The 21,213-nt window shown below is 44.4% G+C and overlaps 1 protein-coding gene across 10 annotated transcripts in view; it reads left to right on the top strand.

Moving 5' to 3' along the window:
* Positions 1-6,078: 6,078 nt before the first annotated feature.
* LOC147465093 (branched-chain-amino-acid aminotransferase 5, chloroplastic-like) overlaps positions 6,079-21,213 on the top strand; it is a 37,551-nt gene continuing 22,416 nt past the window's right edge. For 5 of the 10 annotated variants that reach the window (XM_086518189.1, XM_086518204.1, XM_086518229.1 and 2 more), the window contains exons 1-12: positions 6,084-6,107; positions 6,542-6,626; positions 7,414-7,469; positions 7,733-7,907; positions 7,991-8,167; positions 17,420-17,551; positions 17,677-17,775; positions 17,915-18,031; positions 18,245-18,340; positions 18,554-18,666; positions 19,128-19,252; positions 20,972-21,091. In XM_086518189.1, coding sequence (XP_086374315.1) covers positions 7,435-7,469; positions 7,733-7,907; positions 7,991-8,167; positions 17,420-17,551; positions 17,677-17,775; positions 17,915-18,031; positions 18,245-18,340; positions 18,554-18,666; positions 19,128-19,242 — 1,059 coding nt within the window. In that variant the 5' untranslated portion in view covers positions 6,084-6,107; positions 6,542-6,626; positions 7,414-7,434 and the 3' untranslated portion in view covers positions 19,243-19,252; positions 20,972-21,091. Of the gene's footprint in view, positions 6,210-6,286; positions 6,377-6,541; positions 6,627-7,413; positions 7,470-7,732; positions 7,908-7,990; positions 8,168-17,419; positions 17,552-17,676; positions 17,776-17,914; positions 18,032-18,244; positions 18,341-18,553; positions 18,667-19,127; positions 19,666-20,971; positions 21,092-21,177; positions 21,210-21,213 lie in introns of those variants that run through there. The other 5 variants (XM_086518212.1, XM_086518197.1, XM_086518245.1 and 2 more) reach the window with 5 other exon arrangements.

Below are 21,213 nucleotides of genomic sequence, written 5' to 3'. Positions count from 1 at the left end.
GATACCATGTAATCAAGGCTAGTGGGTTGGAAAAAGAGAGAAGGTAAGTACACTAAAGATTAACTCAAAGCATGGCTAAATAATGCCTTATTGAAGGAAATTACGGAGAGAGTAAAGATTAAGCACTCTTGATGCTCCCCAATTTGATTTGCTATGCAAAATCTTTTAAAGTTGTTCTCAAATATTGATTGATTCTTATACGGGCTCAGACTCACAATCAACTAAAGCTCCAGATTCCAGAATTTCCTAGCACTCTCTCATTATCCATGAACTGCAAGCTCCCCTCGAGAGTCCCTTGGGAAACCTCTAGGTTGTGAGTCCAAATGGCTCCAGAGTCTACGATTGCAAAGGTCCTTCAAGCCTCAAGGCTCCTTCACAAATCATGATTCACATAGTGCTAGCCTCGTGGTTTGTTAGGCATGCTCCCAAAGCCTATTTATAGGAACCCCTACTTATCACTTCATCATTTTTAAGATGTCACCATGTGTAAAGATTAGGATGCTACAGTTTATGTTGTTATATAATATTATGAGGATCTTATTTTTTGTCGTTGGTGATTCTTAGGGGACGAGAACGACTTAAGAGGGAACTTGGAAGCTGAAGTTTGAAGAGATGTCTACCCTAGCTCATGATCTCAAAATGGGAGGTTTGTAACTCGGGAGGAGACTTTCATGGTTACAATTCTAGCAAAGGGTACATCCCAACAAAAATCAAGATATATGATGTCGTCATTGCAGCTGCATTGCATCACATTTCAAGTTCCAAGTATTTGCATGTTCCATTTACAACTTACTACTTCTCTTGCTCATTGTGTATCTTGTAGAAAATGATTTTTAGTACTGCTACGCAATGTTTCAAAAGTGCACCCTTTCTCATTGTACTTTAGAATTTTCTTTACAAGTTACAATCGTTCGAAAACACATGCGAAAAAATTAGATTTTGGTAAAGATTTGATCAAAGGGCAGGGAAAATTTTGCCCTTCATTTTGAAGATCGAAATGTCAAACAACCCTTCCCATAGGACGGGCACTCTTGAAAATTTCCCTTCCCTAGGATGGGTAAGGGTGCCTTGCAATCTTCAGGCCTGCTCCTACGCAGCCTTACTCTGGTCTTTTGCTGTCGAGTCGCCTCCTGGTATTGGGCAGATAAACCTTCACTTGACTTGGGAGATTCTTCGTTGACCTCCACATGCATGCTTGGCTGCCTGCTCAGTATCACAAAGTGTCGATTCCGATGACGACCATCTCCCTCGCGTGATAATCATCAAGATAATGCCTCCTTCGATCGGGGGAATATCGGTTGTGATTTATGGCAAAGCTCTTGTTTGAGGCGGAGCAGACAACGACGATGACAAAATTAACAGAGTTGAAGAGGGAGGTTCGGCCTGGGTTGAAGCTACGCGTGCTTCATTACTCCATGAGAGAACATTGCAAAGAAGCTGACAACATTTGAAGCTATGGTGTGATTTCCCTCCGTGTTGAGCCAAGGTCCCATGGCTTCTTGCTCCTCCCCCAGATGTTATTCATTTGCAGGGAGTGAATTAGCTACCGATGCAGTAGTACTACCGATCGATAAAGAGGGCAAGTTGAGAAGAACCATATGTAAGGAAGTTGCACATCATTTGAAGCTATGGTGTGATTTCCCTCTGTGTCGAGCCAAGGTCCCATGGCTTCTACTCATTTATAGGAAGTGAATTAGGTACCGATGCAGGTAGTACTACCGATGGTAAAGAGGGCAGGTCGAGAAGAACCACATGTCAATGCACTCGGTGTGGAATCATGTGTCTTTGCAAGATGGAAGCATTATACCTTCCTCATCAGGGAAGAAATGTGGTTGACGATAACCAAAGGATTAAGACAAAAAAAGAGTGGGTTTGTGAGAGGGATAAACTCTGTCCAAATTTTTCATACAGAGTTTCCCTTGGAAGCATATGCAGATGCTCCTCTGCTTTGAGATGTGTTGCACGAAGCTTTTGTAGGTTTGGTATTCTGCCATTCACCATGAGTGTCTGAAGTGGCACGGTGAAGTCTTTGCCAAAAAATACAAAATAAAAAAAAATACCCCTTCTCTCTCTCTCTCTCTCTCTCTCTCTCTCTCTCTCTCTCTCTCTCTCTCTCTCTCTCTCTCTCTCTGTGTTCGTCTTCCACTAAGCCTCCGGTTGTCTATTCGCCTCCCATAGACCCTCCAAGCTCTCGGATCTTGGCACTCTCATGACGTCTTCGACTCACGTTCTCCACCAACCACGTGTCCAACTAGAATTTTGGCTTCCATAATAGAGTAGAGTAGATAGATTGTATTGTAAATGGTAGAGTAATTGTTGTGATTAAATGTATGTATACATAACTGAACAATCGCCCATATGTGTATGTCTTATGCATCACTTGTCTATTTATTGCTTCTTCTTGAGCTAAGGTAGGATTGGCATCGGGGGGGGGGGGTTTTGTTTACCCCAGCCTTTCCACCTCGACCTCACCCTGCCAAATGTTGTCGCAAGCAGAAGGTTGGCGTTCGCGCGTTGGTTGTGGTTGGGTGTGCTCACCGCTACGTGCATGTAACACCATACTATTTCAAAAACATCCGAGCGAAGCCAGCGTTCGAAACTTGCCACAGCCAGCTTTTGCAAGCACTGTTGGTTGAAACAAAGATTGAAATCTCAACTTTGCCAAAATTAGCAGAGTGGAGATTGGTGAGCAGGGTTCTACACTGCCAACCCTGGCAGCGCGAGCGAAAGGAGTGCTTTTCAACTGGGCAGGGGTGGTAATTGTTCCCTCGTGCAATGTGCTCTAAGTGGTGGATAACCAAAAACATTTCTAGGGAAATTCACCAAAATACCCCTCTAATTTGTGAAAATTCTCAAAATACCCCTCAAATTTCAAAATTCCCAAAAAACCCCTGGATCTATTTTGGTTGGATTGTTCAAGATTTTCTAATCTTTATTCCTTTTGGAAAATTGAGATCCGTTTTTTAGTCCTTAGCATATAATTTGTCACAAATTACCTCGCAAAAAAGGTAATTATGTCTAAAAATAATTAAGCAATTCATCTCGAAAACCCACATAACCAACTCAAATTCTAGTTTTAGCATCTTGTATGATAGACAATCAGTCTTCTTATGAAAAGCTGATTTTTTTTTGGGGAGAAATTTACTCTCACAACCAAGGGTATTTTGGGAATTTTGAAAAATTTGAAGGGCATTTTAAAAATTTATGACAAAATACTAGGAATTTTTGAAATTTGAGGGGTATTTTGGGAATTATTTTGTCATAATAACTAATATTCAATTCTCCTAAATGATTTTCTCATGTTAAACTGATCATTTAATATGGGGAAGTACCTAGGGAGAAAAAGCTAGAATATTGGTTAAGTTGGCAGATCACAGTAGGGATCCAAAGGAGGGAAAATAGGGATCCAAGGGGGGGGGCATCTGCAAAAGAGCAATGTGCAACAATGGGCTTAAAAGGGACCCTAAGGTTCAACCGATTAAGACTTCCAAAATGCTAAGGTTCCAAAATTCAAAGGTTGTGTCCAAAGGTCAAACACTAGGTAGTTTGGATGCTTTGTGTGTCCCAAAAAGTCTTCATAAGTCCTACATAGGAGGGGGCGAGCCTTGGAAGTAGGGGATGAGAGAGAAACAAACACACACACACACACACACACACACACACACACACACACACACACACACACACACACACACACACACACACACACAAGCTTCCTTTACACAAGGGGAAAGAGGGACACATGTCAGCTCCCTAGCCCAGATGTCCACAAGGTGTACTCAAATCCTATTGGATGGCCATGGAGGTGGACCAATGAGAATTAGGGTAGAGTCAATCTAGTTTGATTAATTTTAAAACACTTAATAAAAGAACCAATAAGAATTAAGCTCTCTAGAAGACTATTGGACAGTCTCCCAAGGGGTCCAATGAGCATTCAACAGCCCAATGGCTTGCCTGATTCCTATTGTCCAGGAGGCAAAGGGACCCAAATGAGAGTTTAGTTGCATTTATTGATTACCTAAAGCTCTCACAAAAGGGGAAAGGGGGACACATGTTAGAAGGCTATCACTGATGCTTCTTAATACTCATTGGCTAAGCCTGGAAAGGGCCAACAGGGTTGCAACATGAGCAAATAGCAAGAGGGGTCGACCAAGAAAGAGAGGGGGCTGATTTACTCAAGGCATTATCCACACACACTCACACAAACTCATGTGTGAAGTAAGAAGACTCTCTCTCTCCTTCTCAAGCTTTAATGAAAAGCTTATCACCTACTCCAAGCTTGTGAGAAGGGAGGCCTACACCAACAACTCTTGGCTTTGTGATGCAAATCCAACCAAGAGCCAAGCTTCAATGCATGCTCATCTCCTCTACCATGCTAATTACTAAGCTAAGCTATGCTAATATGAGTGATTATGTGAGGAGATGTACATCTTTCTCGCAAGACTACTCCTTCTTCCTCTCAATCTACTCTCATACCCCGCTAGCTCTCACCATCTTCAAAGGTGTGTGAGGTCTTGGGTCTGAGACCGTGAGGGAATTGATGTTGTGTTTAATAAGTGTTTTGCTTAGTGCTTGAAGTTTCCATCTTCATTGCACTAGCTAGTATTGAAGGAACACAAAGAATTGTATTGTAAAATGTCTCTCTTGATGGGAGAAACCATAATACAAAGCCTTTTGGAAGGGGGACCGGCTCCATGTAAATACGGTCCTCAACTGTTGTCAATAGCTTAATTTCTCTCTCTTTTGAAGTATTGTTCATGCTATCTAACTAGGTGTTATACTTTTTGTTGCTCTCTCCACCCAAGCACTCTTGTTATCCTCATTAGGAATCTATTCTAATGAAATGCTCACTATGTTCATGCTATTTTCCGCTACACACAAGTTACTAGGCCATTAAATGCAACATATTTTAACTCTCTCGACCATCTCTCTCTCTGTGAACCGCCTGCCTCTCTCTCTCTCTCTCTCTCTCTCTCTCTCTCTCTCTCTCTCTCTCTCAGTGCCAGAAACGCATTCTATCTCTAGGCTGCTGGACTCAAGAGTCGGAACCTCTCTCTGCAGTGGTGATTTCAGAAGCGTGAACGGTGAAAGGCTCAGGTCACGCACGTATCACGATTGCCAATCATGGTCTGGAGCAAAGCTAAAACGTCGACTCTCTCTTTCTCTCTCTATTGTCCAATGCCCTCTCTCTCTCTCTATTGCAGCAATCCGAGTCTCTCTCTCTCTCTCTCTCTCTCTCTCTCTCTCTTCGCCATTGTTGTGACTCCAAGTAAGGTGTGTGGACTGAGCACAACAGAAAGCTCACTATCCTCACCGTAGCCTTTCAGGTTTCCATTCCCCCTTCTTGCCAACACACCTTCTCAAGGCTAGATGCGGGATGCGCTACCACCTGGCAACCTAAATCTTCTACCCCGTAATGTTTAAAATGATATTTATTCTATGTGGAGTAGAAAGTTCTTTAACTATACCTTGTCAAAAGGCTTTTCATTTCTACAATCTTATCCTTCACTTTTGCATTTTAGATTAAATGTTCTACAAGGTTTCTTTAAAGTGATCCAAGTGGAGGTTCTTTGAAAATTTTAAGCTCCATTATAAATAATATAAATATAAATATAGATTGAATAAAGCTCTCTATTTCTTCCTTGAAAGTTTGAAACACAAAACCGAACAAGCACGTGATTTTTTGAGGGTTCTAGCGAGGGATTGAGTAGCGCTGTTAGAAAAAAACCAAGGTCCAATGTATTTTAACCGGTTGAAATCCTAAAATCTCAGTTATATTTTGAGCTTGCCTTGAAGAATACCGAGAAATTTTCACAAGGTTTAGTGTAATTACCAACAAAAGCTTCAGATTTTGACCAGAAAACCAGGAGAATTTCAAGTTTGCCCTTATTTTCTTTGGTTAGGAAAACTATATTTTTCTAGCCCTGTGACAATTAGCAGGCCGACGTGAGCTTTCACCTTGGTTTTAACATGCGTTATAGTATGGAACTCATGCACACACACATCGCTGACGTGGAGATCCCATCAAGAAGGAGAGTGTTTCGGTCCTTTACGCAGGCTGACGTGGACGTGGCCGTCAAAGCATCAGCCCACGCTTCTTATTTAAGGTAGGCAGGCTCACTCACTCTCAAGCGTTTGGTTGTTCAGCTTGCAGCAATGGTCTTCAAATCGTCAACCTCCTTGCTTCGGCGATGCTTATCTTCCACCAGGTTCACAAACAGATTCTGTGTGTGTGTGTGTGTGTGTGAGAGAGAGAGAGAGAGAGCGAGCGAGCTTTTTGTTGTAGCTTTTGCAAGGTGGGCGCCCTCCAGGCATGTCCTGCTTATTAGAAGAAGGAAGGAGTCTATTAAGAGGCTTTGCATCATCTTGTTGCAACGTATCTTTGTCCCCTTTTTTCTCTCCGTTTGTTATGGGCGGTTGTTTCTGGGGGGGATGTGTGTGTGTGTGTGTTGGGAGGAAGGGGTCGAGGTTTCTGCTAGTTTCATGGATATCAGGTCTGTATTGAAGGGGTCTCACTCAACCTTATCATATCTGGCTGCAGGGGTTCCCACACTGGCTCTTTTTACACAGCACAACAAAGGAAGCGTCCAATCATCTCACCAGTGGGCCAATTAGACAGCATAAAGGTGTGTGAAATCCTAAGAACGTTTGTGATGTACTCTGAATTTACATCGAGTTGGTCTTTCGTGTCCTTACCGATCTTGCCTTTAATGTGAAAGACTCTTTTGTGCTCAGGATTTTTTTTTCTTAAGGGTTTACATAGAGGCAGGAACAAATCATTTGTAATGACGTTTGTTTAGATGATTGTGACTAGCATTTATGTAGCTGGAAACTTGCCTGGTCATAGCTATGCAGATTTCACTTGAACTAAAAGTATTCCAGCATTGTTGATCCCCCAGTTCAACTAAAAGACTATGTCTTCAAGTAATGTCGTTGAGTTGGTGCTTTTTCTTGTACTCAAGCAGTGGGACTGTCGATGGGGAAGGAATTTTACTTCTAGCACATTGTGTGTGGAAGAGCTGCGTGCTAGCTAAGCTGAGCAACTCTTCATTTGTGGCGAAATCTGATCATTTTCGTACTGCTCTGCATAGTTTAAGGACAGACTGAGAAAGTCAGATGAGGTTGTTGTAGAAGCATTCTCTCTTGTACAAATGTCTTCATTGTACTGCTAAAGTATGATTATCTAGACTGGTCTATGCCAGTCGCCAAGTTTATGTAGTGAACCGTGCGCCCCAATTACCTTGTGTTAAGCCCACTGTTTCAACACCTTCATCGGCTTTTCTTGACATTGTACATATGTATGCATGGATGCAAGCATGTGGGTCATTTTGCAAGAGGATACCTTGTTTTTAGTTGCAGTTGAAGTCTATTGTACATTTATTATCTCAGTAACATTGTTGCGTTTTGAAACAGGCATGTTTCCAGTTAAGGTCTATGATGTCTACCTCAGCAGCTTTAAAGGTGACACAGTAAGTTTTCACAGCCTAGAACTTGGTGACTTGGGAAAATAGGTGCCCCATTTATCTTTCATTACAACTAACAGCTCAAGTCTCTAGGGATTTTCCCATCTACAAATTGAAAGCAAATGGTACCATGCCTGCATGTTTGAAGAGGTGTGCACATGTGTAGCTTCGATCAATTACTGTAGATGCATGTGCCTGAAGCGTCTAGTGTAGATTAATGCCAAAGTTGGTGGTCATTCGCAATCTTAATAGTTGTGTTCATTTTAAAGGGACAGTGATAGCATCTCTGATGTTGATTGGGACAATCTTGGATTTAAAACGAGGGAAACAGACCAGATGTTCATCATGAAATGTGACACGGATGGAGAATGGCATAGGGGGCAGCTAGAGCCTTTTGGGCTTCTAGAAGTAAGCCCATCTGCTGGAGTGCTGAATTATGGACAAGTAAGTGCTTGTATTTTCTTGTCATCATGAACTGGCTACTTGATCCTTGCTATTTAGGAACGTATGATGTGTTTGTTTCCCAGGGCATCTTTGAGGGGCTGAAAGCATATAGAACCACAGATGGACGGTCCCTATTGTTTCGCCCTGAAGAAAATGCGAAGCGAATGATTTTTGGTGCAGAGCGCATGTGCATGCCAGCACCTTCGGTAGACACCTTTGTGGACGCTGTGAAGCAAACTGTCTTGGCCAATAAACGTTGGGTATGTTTTAAGTCACACAATGGAGGTGGTGTGTGCACTGTGTGTTCGCGCGTATTACACCACACACACACACACACACACACACGCACACACGCACGCGCACACACACACACAGAGACAGAGAGAGAGAGAGAGAGAGAGAGAGAGAGAGAGAGAGAGAGAGAGAGAGAGAGAGAGAGAGAGAGAGAGAGAGAGAGAGAGAGAGAGAGAGAGAGAGAGAGAGAGAGAGAGAGAGAGAGAGAAATGAAATGAAATGAGGCCAAAGTGACCTATGAGACCAAAAAGTTACAATTGGTGAATCTGATACTATGTCTGAGTACGGAAATTACAAAGTTACAAAGAACTAACACTAAGACACTAAAACCCTTTTTGGGGGTTGGGGGGGGGGGGGGGGGGGGTGTGGGTTCAGATGAAAGGGGGGGGGGGGGGGGGGGGGGTTCCGATGAAATCTCTCATCGGTCGTTGTCATATCTCGTCGACCTCCTCCATGGTCAGTACTCTGGTTGGGCGTCTTGCATGTCGAGCTAGAATGATCTGTATCTTATGTTGCAGCCTTCGTCGGTAGTGGGAGACCCCCCGAGGTCGTGGACGTCTGGATTTGCCAAGCTCAGTGGCTCGGTCAAGCAGTATACCTCTAGTATGAGTAGGCTCTGAGATCTGCTGTAAAGACTGCTCCGTTGGCTCTCCTCTGGCTAGTGTAAAGAAATCTGTAATTTGTCTTTGAGGCTGTCTTTTCCTTGATGTCCTCAGCAAGCTCTCCCTAAGTCTACACAGCTCTAGCAGGAACAATCCGAGACACCTCTGATCCATGTATCTCATGACTTTAGAAAAAGGTCCGAACCCTTCTCTGAACAGGCAGTGGAAGCAGTCGCGTATCTCATAGTATGTCGGACATTGACATGTGTAGTGCAGCTCTGTCTCTGGCTCTAAGTTACATAGGTGACATATCCCGGCTCCTGCCGGCACCCCTCGAAATCAGCTAGTCTCGATCTAGAGTTGATGTGAGGATGTGCGTATCTGTCCAATAGCGCATCTTATCCCATGAGATAAGTGTCTAGTTACAAAGCCGTCCTCTATGAGTTGGAGAAGATGCTCTCTATAGAAGGTCATCTTCGTGCCCAACTCGTGTGTCGGCTGTATCCATGTGCTCCTGGTATTTAGCTGAATCAGATCATGACGTATGAGTCTGGTGATCTCTGTCCGTGTGAGAGACAGGGAGGGTGCATCCAGGGAGTATTTAAGCGGAGGTAATCTATCCATGTTGAGACCATGCGACTGAAACCATGCCGTCATCTGTCCGTTACCAACATGCTGTATCGCCTTGTAGAGCTAGTTGTCGAGATGACTCTAGGGCAAGCCGAACGTATCTCTCCTTGGGGAGATCCCATAGACCGTGCATAAAGGATACTGATCTTGTCAATGCCTCCATCATGAGGGGGGGGGGGGGGGGGGGGGGGGGGGAAACGCGGCTAGCTTGGCTCGGATAATCTCATGTGGTACTGAGGCCTTGCCCGACTCATCTGGGCGATCATAGAGACCAGAGGCCTCTCCATACATCTCCATCCATCTGTGTTGCAAATTCTCCCATGGTGGTCTACTGAGGGTCCCCATACCTGAACTCCATAGAGCATAGCTGGAGTGACCAGCGTGTCAAAAAGCCAAAGCTTTGTTCGCGGTTCCTGAAACTGAACCTGCGAACACATCCTCTCCAGTCCGCCCAAGCTGCACATGTTCTTGTCAGTCTAGTCTCTGATGCTCTCCTTAGTGAAAACATCGGTCCACCGAAGTCTACCCAAGATAAGTATATGCATCTGTGTACTCCACAGTCTCCTGGCCATACATAAATGTGGGTGCCGACCTCCTGACCCACTGTGGTGTGGTCTTAAGCACCATAACCTTGGTTTTCCCTAGATTGACAGACAATCCACTGTCATGAGCAAATGTATGTAGAGCATCCAAATGACGTTGCATCCCCTCTAGAGAGTCAGAAATCAGCACAATATCATCAGCGTATAGTAACAGCGGAATCCATGTCCTTGCTAGCTGAGCCCCCTTGTCCCCCTGACGCTCTACATAGTCCGAAAACTCATCCACATACATCCCAAAAAGAGTCGGGGATAGGGGGCATCCCTGCTTTACTCCAATAGTGGAGTGGACCATGTCAGACATTCCCTTAGTGACCCTAAACCCGCCCCATCCCTGTCCTGTATAGAGCCAGAATACCCCATATCAGCTATGTAGGCACACCCATGTCCTGTAGTTTGCGCATAAGTTGGCTCTCGGCACTGTGTCAAAAGATTTGTGGAAATCCACAAAGCTACAGTAGATCCTCTTGCCATGGTGTCTATCCTCCTCAATAATAGCTTTGTGTCAGAATCTGGTCAAGAGTGGAGAAACCTCTCTTGAAACCTGCTTGCCCTGGTGCTCTTATGCCTTCTCGCTCTGCCCATCTACTTCTCGATCTGCCCATCTACTCAGCTCTTGCTCAAGAACGGATGTATACAACCTAGCTAATGTATGACCAACCATGATGGTGCAATAATTTGCGGGAATCATGGGATCTCCCGACTTGAAAATAGGCACAATTGTAGACAAACTCAAGTCTCCGGGAAGCCTTCATACATGGCTCGATTAAACATCATAGCCAGGAGATCTGCAATCATATCTCTGGCATGAATGAAGTGCTCTGCTACCAGACCATCATGATCATGTGCTCTCCTTGTCTTCATCCTGTCAATGGCTTTCCTTACCCTCTCGGCACTAAAGAAAGAACATGTCTTCGGGCATGTCTCTAGTGGGTCTGGCAGAGGTGGTTGCCCTGATGCTGTGTAGAGAGATGTGGCATATTCCCCCCATGTCTCAGTGGAGGTGACCGCCGGTGGTGGTGAATGCTCGTGGAATAGCCTCCTCCATCCTTCGCCTGAGTCTTGACTTATAAATAGCTAATATAGATCCCACTCTAGCTGAGATAGATGGGCCCTTTTCTTTCGTCGCACTAGGCGGAGAAAGATAATCCGTGATTGTCTATGTGTGGTAATACCCTTGAGCACTTCCCTTTGTAATTTGATCCTCGTCTCTCTGCATTCCTCATCATACCAACTGTTTAAGGGCATGCTTAGATCGTCTCTGTGTGGGCTGACTGTGGGGGTATGCCTCTGATGCTGCATCATGGAGCGTCTCTATCAGTATCTGAGTGAGTTCATCTAGTGGCCGTCCCTGCTCTTGGGTGCATAGCTGCCTGTATATCTCATCCATATACACAGGATGCGTCTCCCTCATGAAGGTATACCGAGTGTGTGTGGGGACCTCTCCTAATGGAGCTCTGCTGAACTGAAAGGTCAGGGTGAAAGGCACGATAGCATGATCAACTGCTACTCTGACTGGCCTAGTGCCCACCATGAAATCCTGAAAGAATGGAATGAGACCTGGCTGGGCCATAACATAATCCACTGAGCTGGCACCATGTCGGTGTGGAAAGCAAGTAAAACCCCCACCTGCCGAAAATCTTTGTAGGCCATTCACAATGGCCAATCTGTGTGCGGTCCCCATATCTATCAAGTATCTGCCATATTCAGCATATTCCTCATCTTGTGATAGTCTGGATTGACCATCTTTGTGACGTCGAGCTCCCTAAGCATATCTTCGAAAGTATCATAAAATATTGTATGGTGGTGGGCAGTCCTAGCATTGAAATCCCCTAGTATGATAATGTCACCGTCCTTGGAAAACTCCCATATATCATTATCCAAAATAGCAAAGGGGGATTGTCCTCTAGGTGATGCATATACTGACGTATTAGGAGGAAAGTAACAAATAGCTATGTAGAGGTATCTGCCCGTCTCTGCTCTGAGCCTCACCCACATGTACGTGCCTGTTCATCCTTGCATGCTATATATATCAGTGGCTGCAGTTCCTCCTTGAATAGAAATGCCACTCCCCCTGAGCCCCGTCCTCGATGCTCCGATCTGGTCTCCTGTCTGCATGCTGTCTTCCATCTATATCCGCTCACCTGTGGCATTGATTGTCCAGGTGCTTGATGCGTCTCAGAGTAGAAAATGATGTCTCTCCTCGTGAAGCTATCCTCAAAGGCCCCTACATCAAGGCAGAGTGACCCATTACAATTCCGGGTTTTTTTTTTTTAGTGTGGTCCCATAGGTCTTGCACCGTCATGCGGGGCGTCGCTCCAATATCACCACCTTTCCATCCCTGTAAAAAGCAATCTTCCCCTTTTCCCTTGCTGCTCTAATTTCCGGCGAGAGGGTGAGGTCATCTCCAAGAAAGATGCCAGTCTTCTTTAGAGTCTGTCTCTTCTTCAGGAAGTCCTTCTTCGCTTCCATGGAGGGGAAGCGGAGAATGAGTGCCCTTTCCTTCAAGGTTTCTCCGTTGCTCCCGCTTTTCTTAGTGCCCACTCTCCATGCCCTTGTATACGTCTGCTCGTTGACCCCCACCAAAGTCATGAGTTCTTTCACCTCTTCATCCACATTATCTTGGTCTTTGAGGCCACATATCCTTACGTGTAAGGCCTGCACACGTCTCCTTTGCTCCTCGTCTAGTGTTAAGTTAATGATGGTTGGTGTGGGGGTTATTTCCTTGCCTTTCCCTTTCTTGACAATCTCGATCCATTTTTCTACCTTTTCTGCTTTTTGTTGGGTCTTTGTGATGACATCTACCCACGAGGTTGTCATTTCTTTTTGTTGGTCCCCACCTTCTTTGATGGCCCGCACTTGTTCCTTAATCGTGTTAAGCTCTTCAATTACTGAGGGTTGAAGCTCTCCCTCTTCGAGGACATTCTGCGATCGCACCTCTACAAGCTCTTTCTTGAGTAGTGCGATTTCCTCATCTTGGGCCTTCACGCGATCCTTGAGTGTGTGTATCATGCTTTCCTGTGCTGCCACGCGTGCGTCGAGTATGTTGATAGTACCTAGGAGGGTGTTGGTTGATCATGCTGATGGACTCGCTAAGCTCTTCTTTGCATTTTTGGATTGCATCCTCCACCAGGTCATCTTTGCCATTTTGCTTCCTCATGGTCGAAGGGCTCCCACAGGGGAGGGAGAGGGATACAAGAGTGAAGAAGAGTGGCACAAGTTTTTTTTTTTTTCCCTCTCTCTCTCTCTATACGCGAGCATAGACTCTCTCTCTACCCTTTCTCTCTCAACGCTAATCTCTCTCTCTCTCTCTCTCTCTCTCTCTCTCTCTCTCTTTTTCCTCTTTCTCTCTCTACGCGACTTTCCCCCCTCTTTCGCTCTCTACGCCACTTTTTTTTCTCTCTTTCTCTCTCTACGCTACTCCCCCCCCCCCTCTTTCTCTCTCTACCCTTTCTCTCTCAACGCTAATATCTCTCTCTCTCTCTCTCTCTCTCTCTCTCTCTCTCTCTCTCTCTCTCTCTCTCTCTTTTCCTCTTTCTCTCTCTACGCGACTTTCCCCCCTCTTTCGCTCTCTACGCCACTTTTTTTTCTCTCTTTCTCTCTCTACGCTACTCCCCCCCCCCCCCCCTCTTTCTCTCTCTATGCATTAGGTTAGTGCTGGGGCGAGCAGGGGCAGAGAGAGAGAGAGAGAGGTTTTAGGGTTCGTTCTGTTGTTTCTCTGCATTTTTAGAATATCGTTTTTGCTCTCACTGCTGTTTTAGGGTATTGCAATGGCTTCTCTTATGCTGTAGGGTGCTGTTTTGCTTTTTTCTTGTGTGAAAGCTTTTGTTGATTCAACTCCTGTTTTTGGATTCGCAAGTACTGTTTTACGGTTTATAGGTGCTAATTTCGGTTTAAGTGGGTTCTTGAGAGAGAGAGAGAGAGAGAGAGAGAGAGAGAGAGAGAGAGAGAGAGAGAGAGAGAGAGACTTTTCTTCGATGATCGCTTTTTTGGAAAATTTCATATAGAATATGGTTGACATGATATGCTAGATGCTGAAGTACATGATGAAGAAAACTCAGAACCAATGAAAAATTGATTACCAAGCGATTGAAATGTAACTCAGAAATCTTTGGCCATGGTCCAGGTGCAAAATCATACGCAGAAGCATCATGCACTAAAGATACACCTATGATTGCTACAATCTCTCCCCTTCAGGTTATGCATCGTCTCGAGTTGGTTGAGCATTCAAGAGGCGAGTTAGAAGAAGACTTGGAATTGCGTTTGGAGTTTGCTAACTCCCTATCACTCGATTATGCTAAAAGTCTTACTTTGGAAGCTGATCAATTTGAAGAAAATGATGCTCTACACACTTCTTTTGACACAAAAGAGGTCCTTCGTGCCTTTGTGCGCTTCACTGACAAGGATTGCATCCTCTTCTTCATGGGAAGGTTTCCCTCTGTCTTCCTCATAGGACGGTGGCTTATAATTTCTTGCACGAAGATCTTGTGGATGGCATTTTCGATGGCCCCAAAGAGTTCTATGAAGTGTTTTGTGCAAGCTTGAGATATTGTGTTGCGATGGGCGCCTATTTTCTATGAGGGGTTTTAGTGCATACTGTAGCATGGTTTCAAGATCAGCTTGAGGTGCCCTAGGTTAGGCCAATTCAGCAGGTTGTGGATTCCTTGGAGATCTAGTCGTAGGTCCCCCTTACAATAGGCACTACTGGAGGTGAGCAGAGAGTTGAGTCTCCTCAGTTTGTAGAGGAGTTTGACTATTCTGTAGGTTTTGCATCGCCAGCAGATGTCCGAGTACTTTAGATTTTACTTGCCCAGTTCTTGTAGCTGGTCCATGGAGGTTTCCAGATGTATCTTTGAGGAGCAGGTCACTTTTGTGTTGACGTATTTTTCCTACTATTTTTAGGAGGACATGGTGCATCCAAAGTTGGTATGTGCTGGGAAGTATGCAATGCCAGGCTGAGGGTGCAAACGGGTGCATGGCGAAGTGTTGAAACAAGTACGAAGGCCCTGGGCAAGCAGGTCACGGTGGGAATGTATGCTTGATGCGGTTTTTTTTTGGCCAGGAAGACTCCAGAAGGGGCCGGTTGGGATGGTAGGTCAAAGTGTCTGAAGTGCCGAGAATGTGCCCTAGAACGTAGTGTTTGAGATGCTCTAGAAGCTGGTCCAGACGGCTCATCAAATGGAGCCATGGTGTGCAACAAGTTATGCCTATCTAAAGTTGGAAGGCTTTGCAGATCCCTAATAGGCAGGGCAGGTACGGACAGGTGACCAGAGCTGGAGTGGGCAGGTAGATGTTTACAGCTCGTGTTGTAGAGCATGCCGGTCTTCTGGGATTACCAATCGGAGCTCCAAAGGGAAGGTATGGCCAGTGGAAGATTGTTCGGGGTTGGTATGTCCCCACTTGACAACATTGGTAGTCGTGCCTTTGGGTGTTTTTTTGGCTTCGACAAGTTTCAAAAGGTAGTGGGTGATGTGTGAAGTCAACAGGAATCGACGGCTTGTCAATCAGATGCCCGGTTGCAGAATTACGGTCCGGTGGAGTTTGGAGCAATTGCCTGAGGGGAGGTCATAGATGATTTTTTCCGTTTTTGGCGGCTTTGGTTGGCAGGCTCAGAGAAGTCCGAAGGTCTGCATTGACTAAAGTCGAGGGAGCGAAGTTTCCACTGGATGTAGTGGCTTGAGCATCCAGCCCGGGAGTAGAAGACTGGGAGGTTCCCAAAGTGGCCCAAGAGGGTTCTTTTCAAGGTCGTTTTTGAAGATTTGGCGAGGGCCTCAAGAGGCAGTTGCTTGGCAAGCGCCACGTGGCAGTTAAAAACCCGTAAACAGGCGCATGAACCAAAGTGCAAGAGTATATAACTCAAAGCATGCCCCTTCTGTGGTGTATCGAAAGAGAGGAGAGCTCTTAAAAGAGCTTGGCCATGGCGTCCCTCCTGGGGCGTTGCGTGTGCAAGTGGGTGGCGCGGTCTGGGCGTCACCCTCGCCTGTTTTGGCTAGGGATAGCAGCGGCAGTTGGTGGTCGGGCGGTGGCTCTGGCCGTTGGGGCGGTTATGCGCAGTGATGGCGTGGCAGGCGGGCTTGGCAGGGCACTGTTCACACTGAGCCTTGGGACTTGGAGCTTTTGGGGACCATTGTTTTTCATGTAATTGTTTTTAACTAGGTTAAGGGCCTTTATAAGTTTGCCAAGGCCGCCTCCTCTGAAAGATTCCGGAAACTAGCAGCAGCGCATGCTTTTGGGACTTGCTTTTGGGGACCATTGCTTTTCATGTAACTGCTTTTAACTAGGCCAAGGGCCTTATTAAGTGTGCCAAGGCCGCTTCCTGTGGCAGATTTTGCTTGGGAGCACTGCGGAGAGAGACGGACATTGTACTTGCTGAAGCATAATATTACAGGAATACCGAGAAGGCGCGCCAGTCTTTGGGGCCATTACTTTTGGGTGCCGCACTCCGTTGTGCCATGTCGTCTCTCTCTCAATCTTGTTCAGTTATTTCAGTTTCTCTCACGTGTGTTGCACTAGAACTTTGGCTTGGGGTGTCCAAGTCTATTACAGGTTATCATATTTTCCTTGGTCCAAAGAGAGCGCCCATGATCAGATTCAGAGTGCATGAGGTTCCTTTTGGATGAGGGAGGTTGTTTATGATACCAGACAGGAGTAGACGATGGTTGAGGCCAACTATTTTATGGATATTAGACATTTGCAGAGTTGTTTGAGGATCAGTTTAGTGAGGCCTTGGGCAAATTGGTTTGGTCAGAGAGAGGTGCATCTTGGTACCTTGAAACCTTCCCTTGGCTTTTGTGGTGGACGATGAGTGGGTCCCTCCTACCTCTCTTATAGTATTAGATCTGCATCCTTTTTTGGGGTACAACATCATGAAATGGTAAGAGTGGATGTGGATGATCTTGGGGGCACAACTCAGGGGTTTCACAGTCCCTTGGCTTTGGTGAGCTGCCACAGGAGGTTTTATAGTGGATACTTTATATCGGTCAGACACTTAGCATGGGACATTGTGGTTTTTGCTACATTACCCGAGACTGACAAAGCCAGATGCCAATTTGTGTAGGCTTATCACAGCCAGATAGCTTCATTTTCACTTTCTGATTAGAGTATCGTTATCTCTTGATGTATCCTGTGGTTTGTTTCGGATTTTTCCCATGATCTCATTGTACATCTTTCTGGGTTTTGACCTATGGTCGATTTTATATAATCCGAAGGGAGTTTTGCAGAAAATGAAATGAAATGTTATATTAACGTCTTCAGGAGAGAGAGAGAGAGAGAGAGAGAGAGAGAGAGAGAGAGAGAGTTCACTTCCAGGTGCCTCCAGTTTTGCACAGAGAGAGAGAGAGAGAGAGAGAGAGAGAGAGAGAGAGAGAGAGAGAGTTTTTACTTCCAGGTGCCTCCTGTTGGGAAAGGATCCCTGTATGTGCGTCCCCTGCTCATAGGTACTGGTCCAGTCCTTGGTCTATCCAAATCCCCCGAGTACACTTTTCTTGTCTATGCAGCACCTGTGGGGGACTACTTTAAGGTATGCCATGCCATTTTATTTTGCCTGGTGTGAAATTAGCTTTCTGGCTGTGTAGAAATGGATTCGTGGATGCAATATAAAGAAGTTGCTTATTGGCCTTTGTTTTTGTTGTGAGTGGTCACTAGGAAGGTCCTGCTCCCATACACCTGAAAGTAGAAAGCATGTACTCTCGGGCTGTGCATGGTGGAACTGGAGGAGTTAAAACAATCTGTAACTATGCACCAGTGAGTCTTAAGATCCTTGTACTGCTTTCTTTTGTGCTTCACTTGGGGGGGGGGAGGGTTCTCTAAGAGGCGGTGGGTGTTTGATTGCTACTCACGCAAGTCTTGTGGCATGTAATACTGATTTTGCATCTCATTACAGGTGCTAAAGGCTCAGCTAACTGCTAAGAAAGAGGGTTTTACTGATGTCCTTTACCTTGACGCACTGGAAAGGAAGTATCTTGAAGAGGTCTCTTCTTGCAACATCTTCATTGTCAAGGTAACCTCACCAGTTATTCAACAATGTTTAGCTTGTATTTCTTGTATTTCTCTCAAGAGTTTTTGAGCTTGTGAAGTACAAGTTGTGGAGAAAAGGGTAATTGTTTGCAATGTGTGCAGTGTGTTTGAGAGAGAGAGAGAGAGAGAGAGAGAGAGAGAGAGAGAGAGAGAGAATCACTCATCAAAGGTTCTATTTACACCATCTTCTGTGCAGGATAATGTCATTGCAACTCCTGAAGCAAAAGGATGTGTACTCCCTGGTATCACTCGGAAGTGCATCTTGGAGCTTGCACAGAGTCTTGGCTACAAGGTCAGTAATCTCGCTACCACCGTCGCATACTGGAGGATAGAGTTGCGTACCATAGAGCTCCGAGCCACGAAGCAGCCATCTATCAAAAAGATATTGGCAAACCGGCACACAGTCCTCTTTGTTTACCTATGTACCTCATCAAATCCATCTGCCACATACACGCTCATGCATGGAGTTGTCTTGATGTTTTGTATCTTATCTTTTTTGGTGTAGGTTGAGGAAAGAAAAGTGGATGTGGATGAGTTAATGGATGCAGATGAAGCGTTTTGTACAGGAACAGCTGTGGTAGTTTCTCCAGTTGGAAGTGTCACACACAGGGGGACAAGGTGGGTTGCAAGAATCCTAAGCTTTTATTTTCAGTTGATTGTGGGTTTCCCGTCAATAGGATTATGGGTGTATATCATAGTTATGGGATACGGGGAAATGGGAACAAGATCAGGAACGGAAACGGCATTAGTTTGTACACACACACACACACACACACACACACACAAATGTGTACGCATGCATACATACATACATACACATATATTCACACACATGTGTGTGTGTGCATGCATACATACATACATACATACACACACTTACTTATATACATGCACACACACACAGATAAATATGTATGTATGTATATAGATAGATGTCACTATAGGGAATGAGGGGAATGGAAACGAAAATGGAAACAAGGGAACTAGAAAAAAAACGGTTTCAGTGAATGATGTTGTATATACAGAACTCTTTCCATGGCACTATTAAACCTGTTTTTATGTGTCGCGTTTTGGTGCAGGGTTTTGTTCTCAAACAGCGGGGTGAAAAGGGTCTCAAGTATTTTTTACAAGTTCCTCACAGATTTGCAGATGGGGAGAACAGCAGATACACGGGGCTGGACAACAGAAGTATAACACTGCCATGGTAACTACAAGAGCCAACAACTGTAAAGATAGTACAAGATATGATTACAAGAGCCAACGACTGTAAATATGTGTATAGATAGTGTAAATTTGGTGAATACAAGAGATGATTACAAGAATTAGAGCAGTGCTCGAAAAAAGCTATTTTCTCGGCCTTGATTATGAAGGTAAAAAATCGAGAGTTATGCCAGAATCTAAGGTATATATGACTGAAATGCCCAAACTTTGACCTTGATAATTGCACCATCCGCGAGTTTACACTATAAACCAGGATATGTGAGCACTGAATTAGACTATATATTAACTACCATGGCATGATGTACTAAAGAGTCAAGACTCAGGCCTTCAATCAGTGGTTCTTACTCTATATATAATCCTTTGAAGTTCTGCAAGTCAAGATAGGACTTTGCTACATGCTAGGAGGTTACACAAAGTCCCATAATTATAACCAAGACAAAAGCAAGACTCTAATAGATAATCCTTTGAAGTTCTGGAAGTCAAGATAGGACTTTTGCTACATGATAGGAGGTTTCACAAAGTCCCATAATTGTAACCAAGACAAAACCACACATTCCTAAGGAAACTTGAAGGGAGGGGTTCTGAATTTTTTGAAGGGGTCTAACATGCCAAAAGCCTTTTAAAGTACTCGTATGCAATTCAATTTCTTCTCCTCCTCCTCCTCCTCTCTCTCTCTCTCTCTCTCTCTCTCTCTCTCTCTCTCTCTAGTGCAAGGTCGATTATTAGATGTTTGAGGCCCCAATGTAATAACCATCTTCCTCTCTATGTCAAGAGGAGATACTCTTTTGTACGCATATTCTGGTCCCATGGGTCATATGTGACCTACTAAGCATGATAAATCTCTCTCTCTCTCTCTCTCTCTCTCTCTCTCTCTCATGGTTGTAAATTTTTACTCAATAACAATTGAGGCTAGTATATTTGCTTGTGTTCGTTGCATGACAGTAGCGGCGGGCCCTTTACATCGTTGGTTATATGCACAAGGTGCATGCACTACATATGATGTTTTTCGTCTATATAGCAGACATGCATGGCCTCACTATTAAGTAACTAATTCATGGGATATCATGAATCTGCTAAGAAAGCCTCAAGGTAGGTAATCCTTTGTTTTAAGAACCAAATCCTTTGTTTTAAGAACCAAAGACTATTTAGTATGACTACCTTCTTTTTGGTTTGGTGGATTTTTCTCTTTTTTGATTGGAAAAATATAATGGTTTTAGAGATTCAATTGTGAAGAAGATTCCAACTTGAGAGGATCTCTTGCTTAATCCATAACACTAATTATGTCTACAGGAGTAATAATTTTAGGGGTATGACTCAACTAATGATAGGTCTCTTCACACCTTTACTTTCAAGGAAAGTTGTTCTCAAACCCCAAGGGATAGTAGCTATGTTCACTTTACCAGGTTGCTTACAATTACTATTGGTAGCACGACAGTTTGTGCTGGTCTCAACTACCTAATAGTTTAAGTAGTTTCTTTGCAAAATCTAGCTAAGGGGTCCATATTGCCAAGGCAACACCAAGGGTTATCAATTCAATCTCTACTTTTAGTGTTTAATAGGTCAAAGGAATATTGGACCTTTTGAAATTGGAAGTTTGGTAATGTACCTTTGAGGTTTGAAAATTATCCTTGACCTTCAGGTAAGTATACAATATTTTCCAACCCATAGTTAGCATATGATTTGGTTTGTTTCCTTTCTGCAGATGCTTTGATTGAGCTATACAAGTGAGATAAATATGTTGGATTTTTTTCATCCACTTAACTCTTTAGACAAATGACAAGGTCATGTTTGGGCAAAGGATTTTGGGAAAATAGTGTACCAGGTACCATTTTTGCCACCTCTTACTTTCTCTTTTAATTGTTCATTCTGATACAATTAAGGGTTCACTCCCTATTGAGATAATTATAGGTCTATATGGTAGGGGTATCATTTGGCACATATTCT

This window comes from Adiantum capillus-veneris, chromosome 1, assembly GCF_014529385.1.
Source record: "Adiantum capillus-veneris isolate H3 chromosome 1, ASM1452938v2, whole genome shotgun sequence".
In the NCBI taxonomy this organism is placed as follows: domain Eukaryota; kingdom Viridiplantae; phylum Streptophyta; class Polypodiopsida; order Polypodiales; family Pteridaceae; genus Adiantum; species Adiantum capillus-veneris.
Note: the sequence above shows the minus strand (reverse complement) of the source record. Positions and strands in the feature narration are given on the sequence as shown.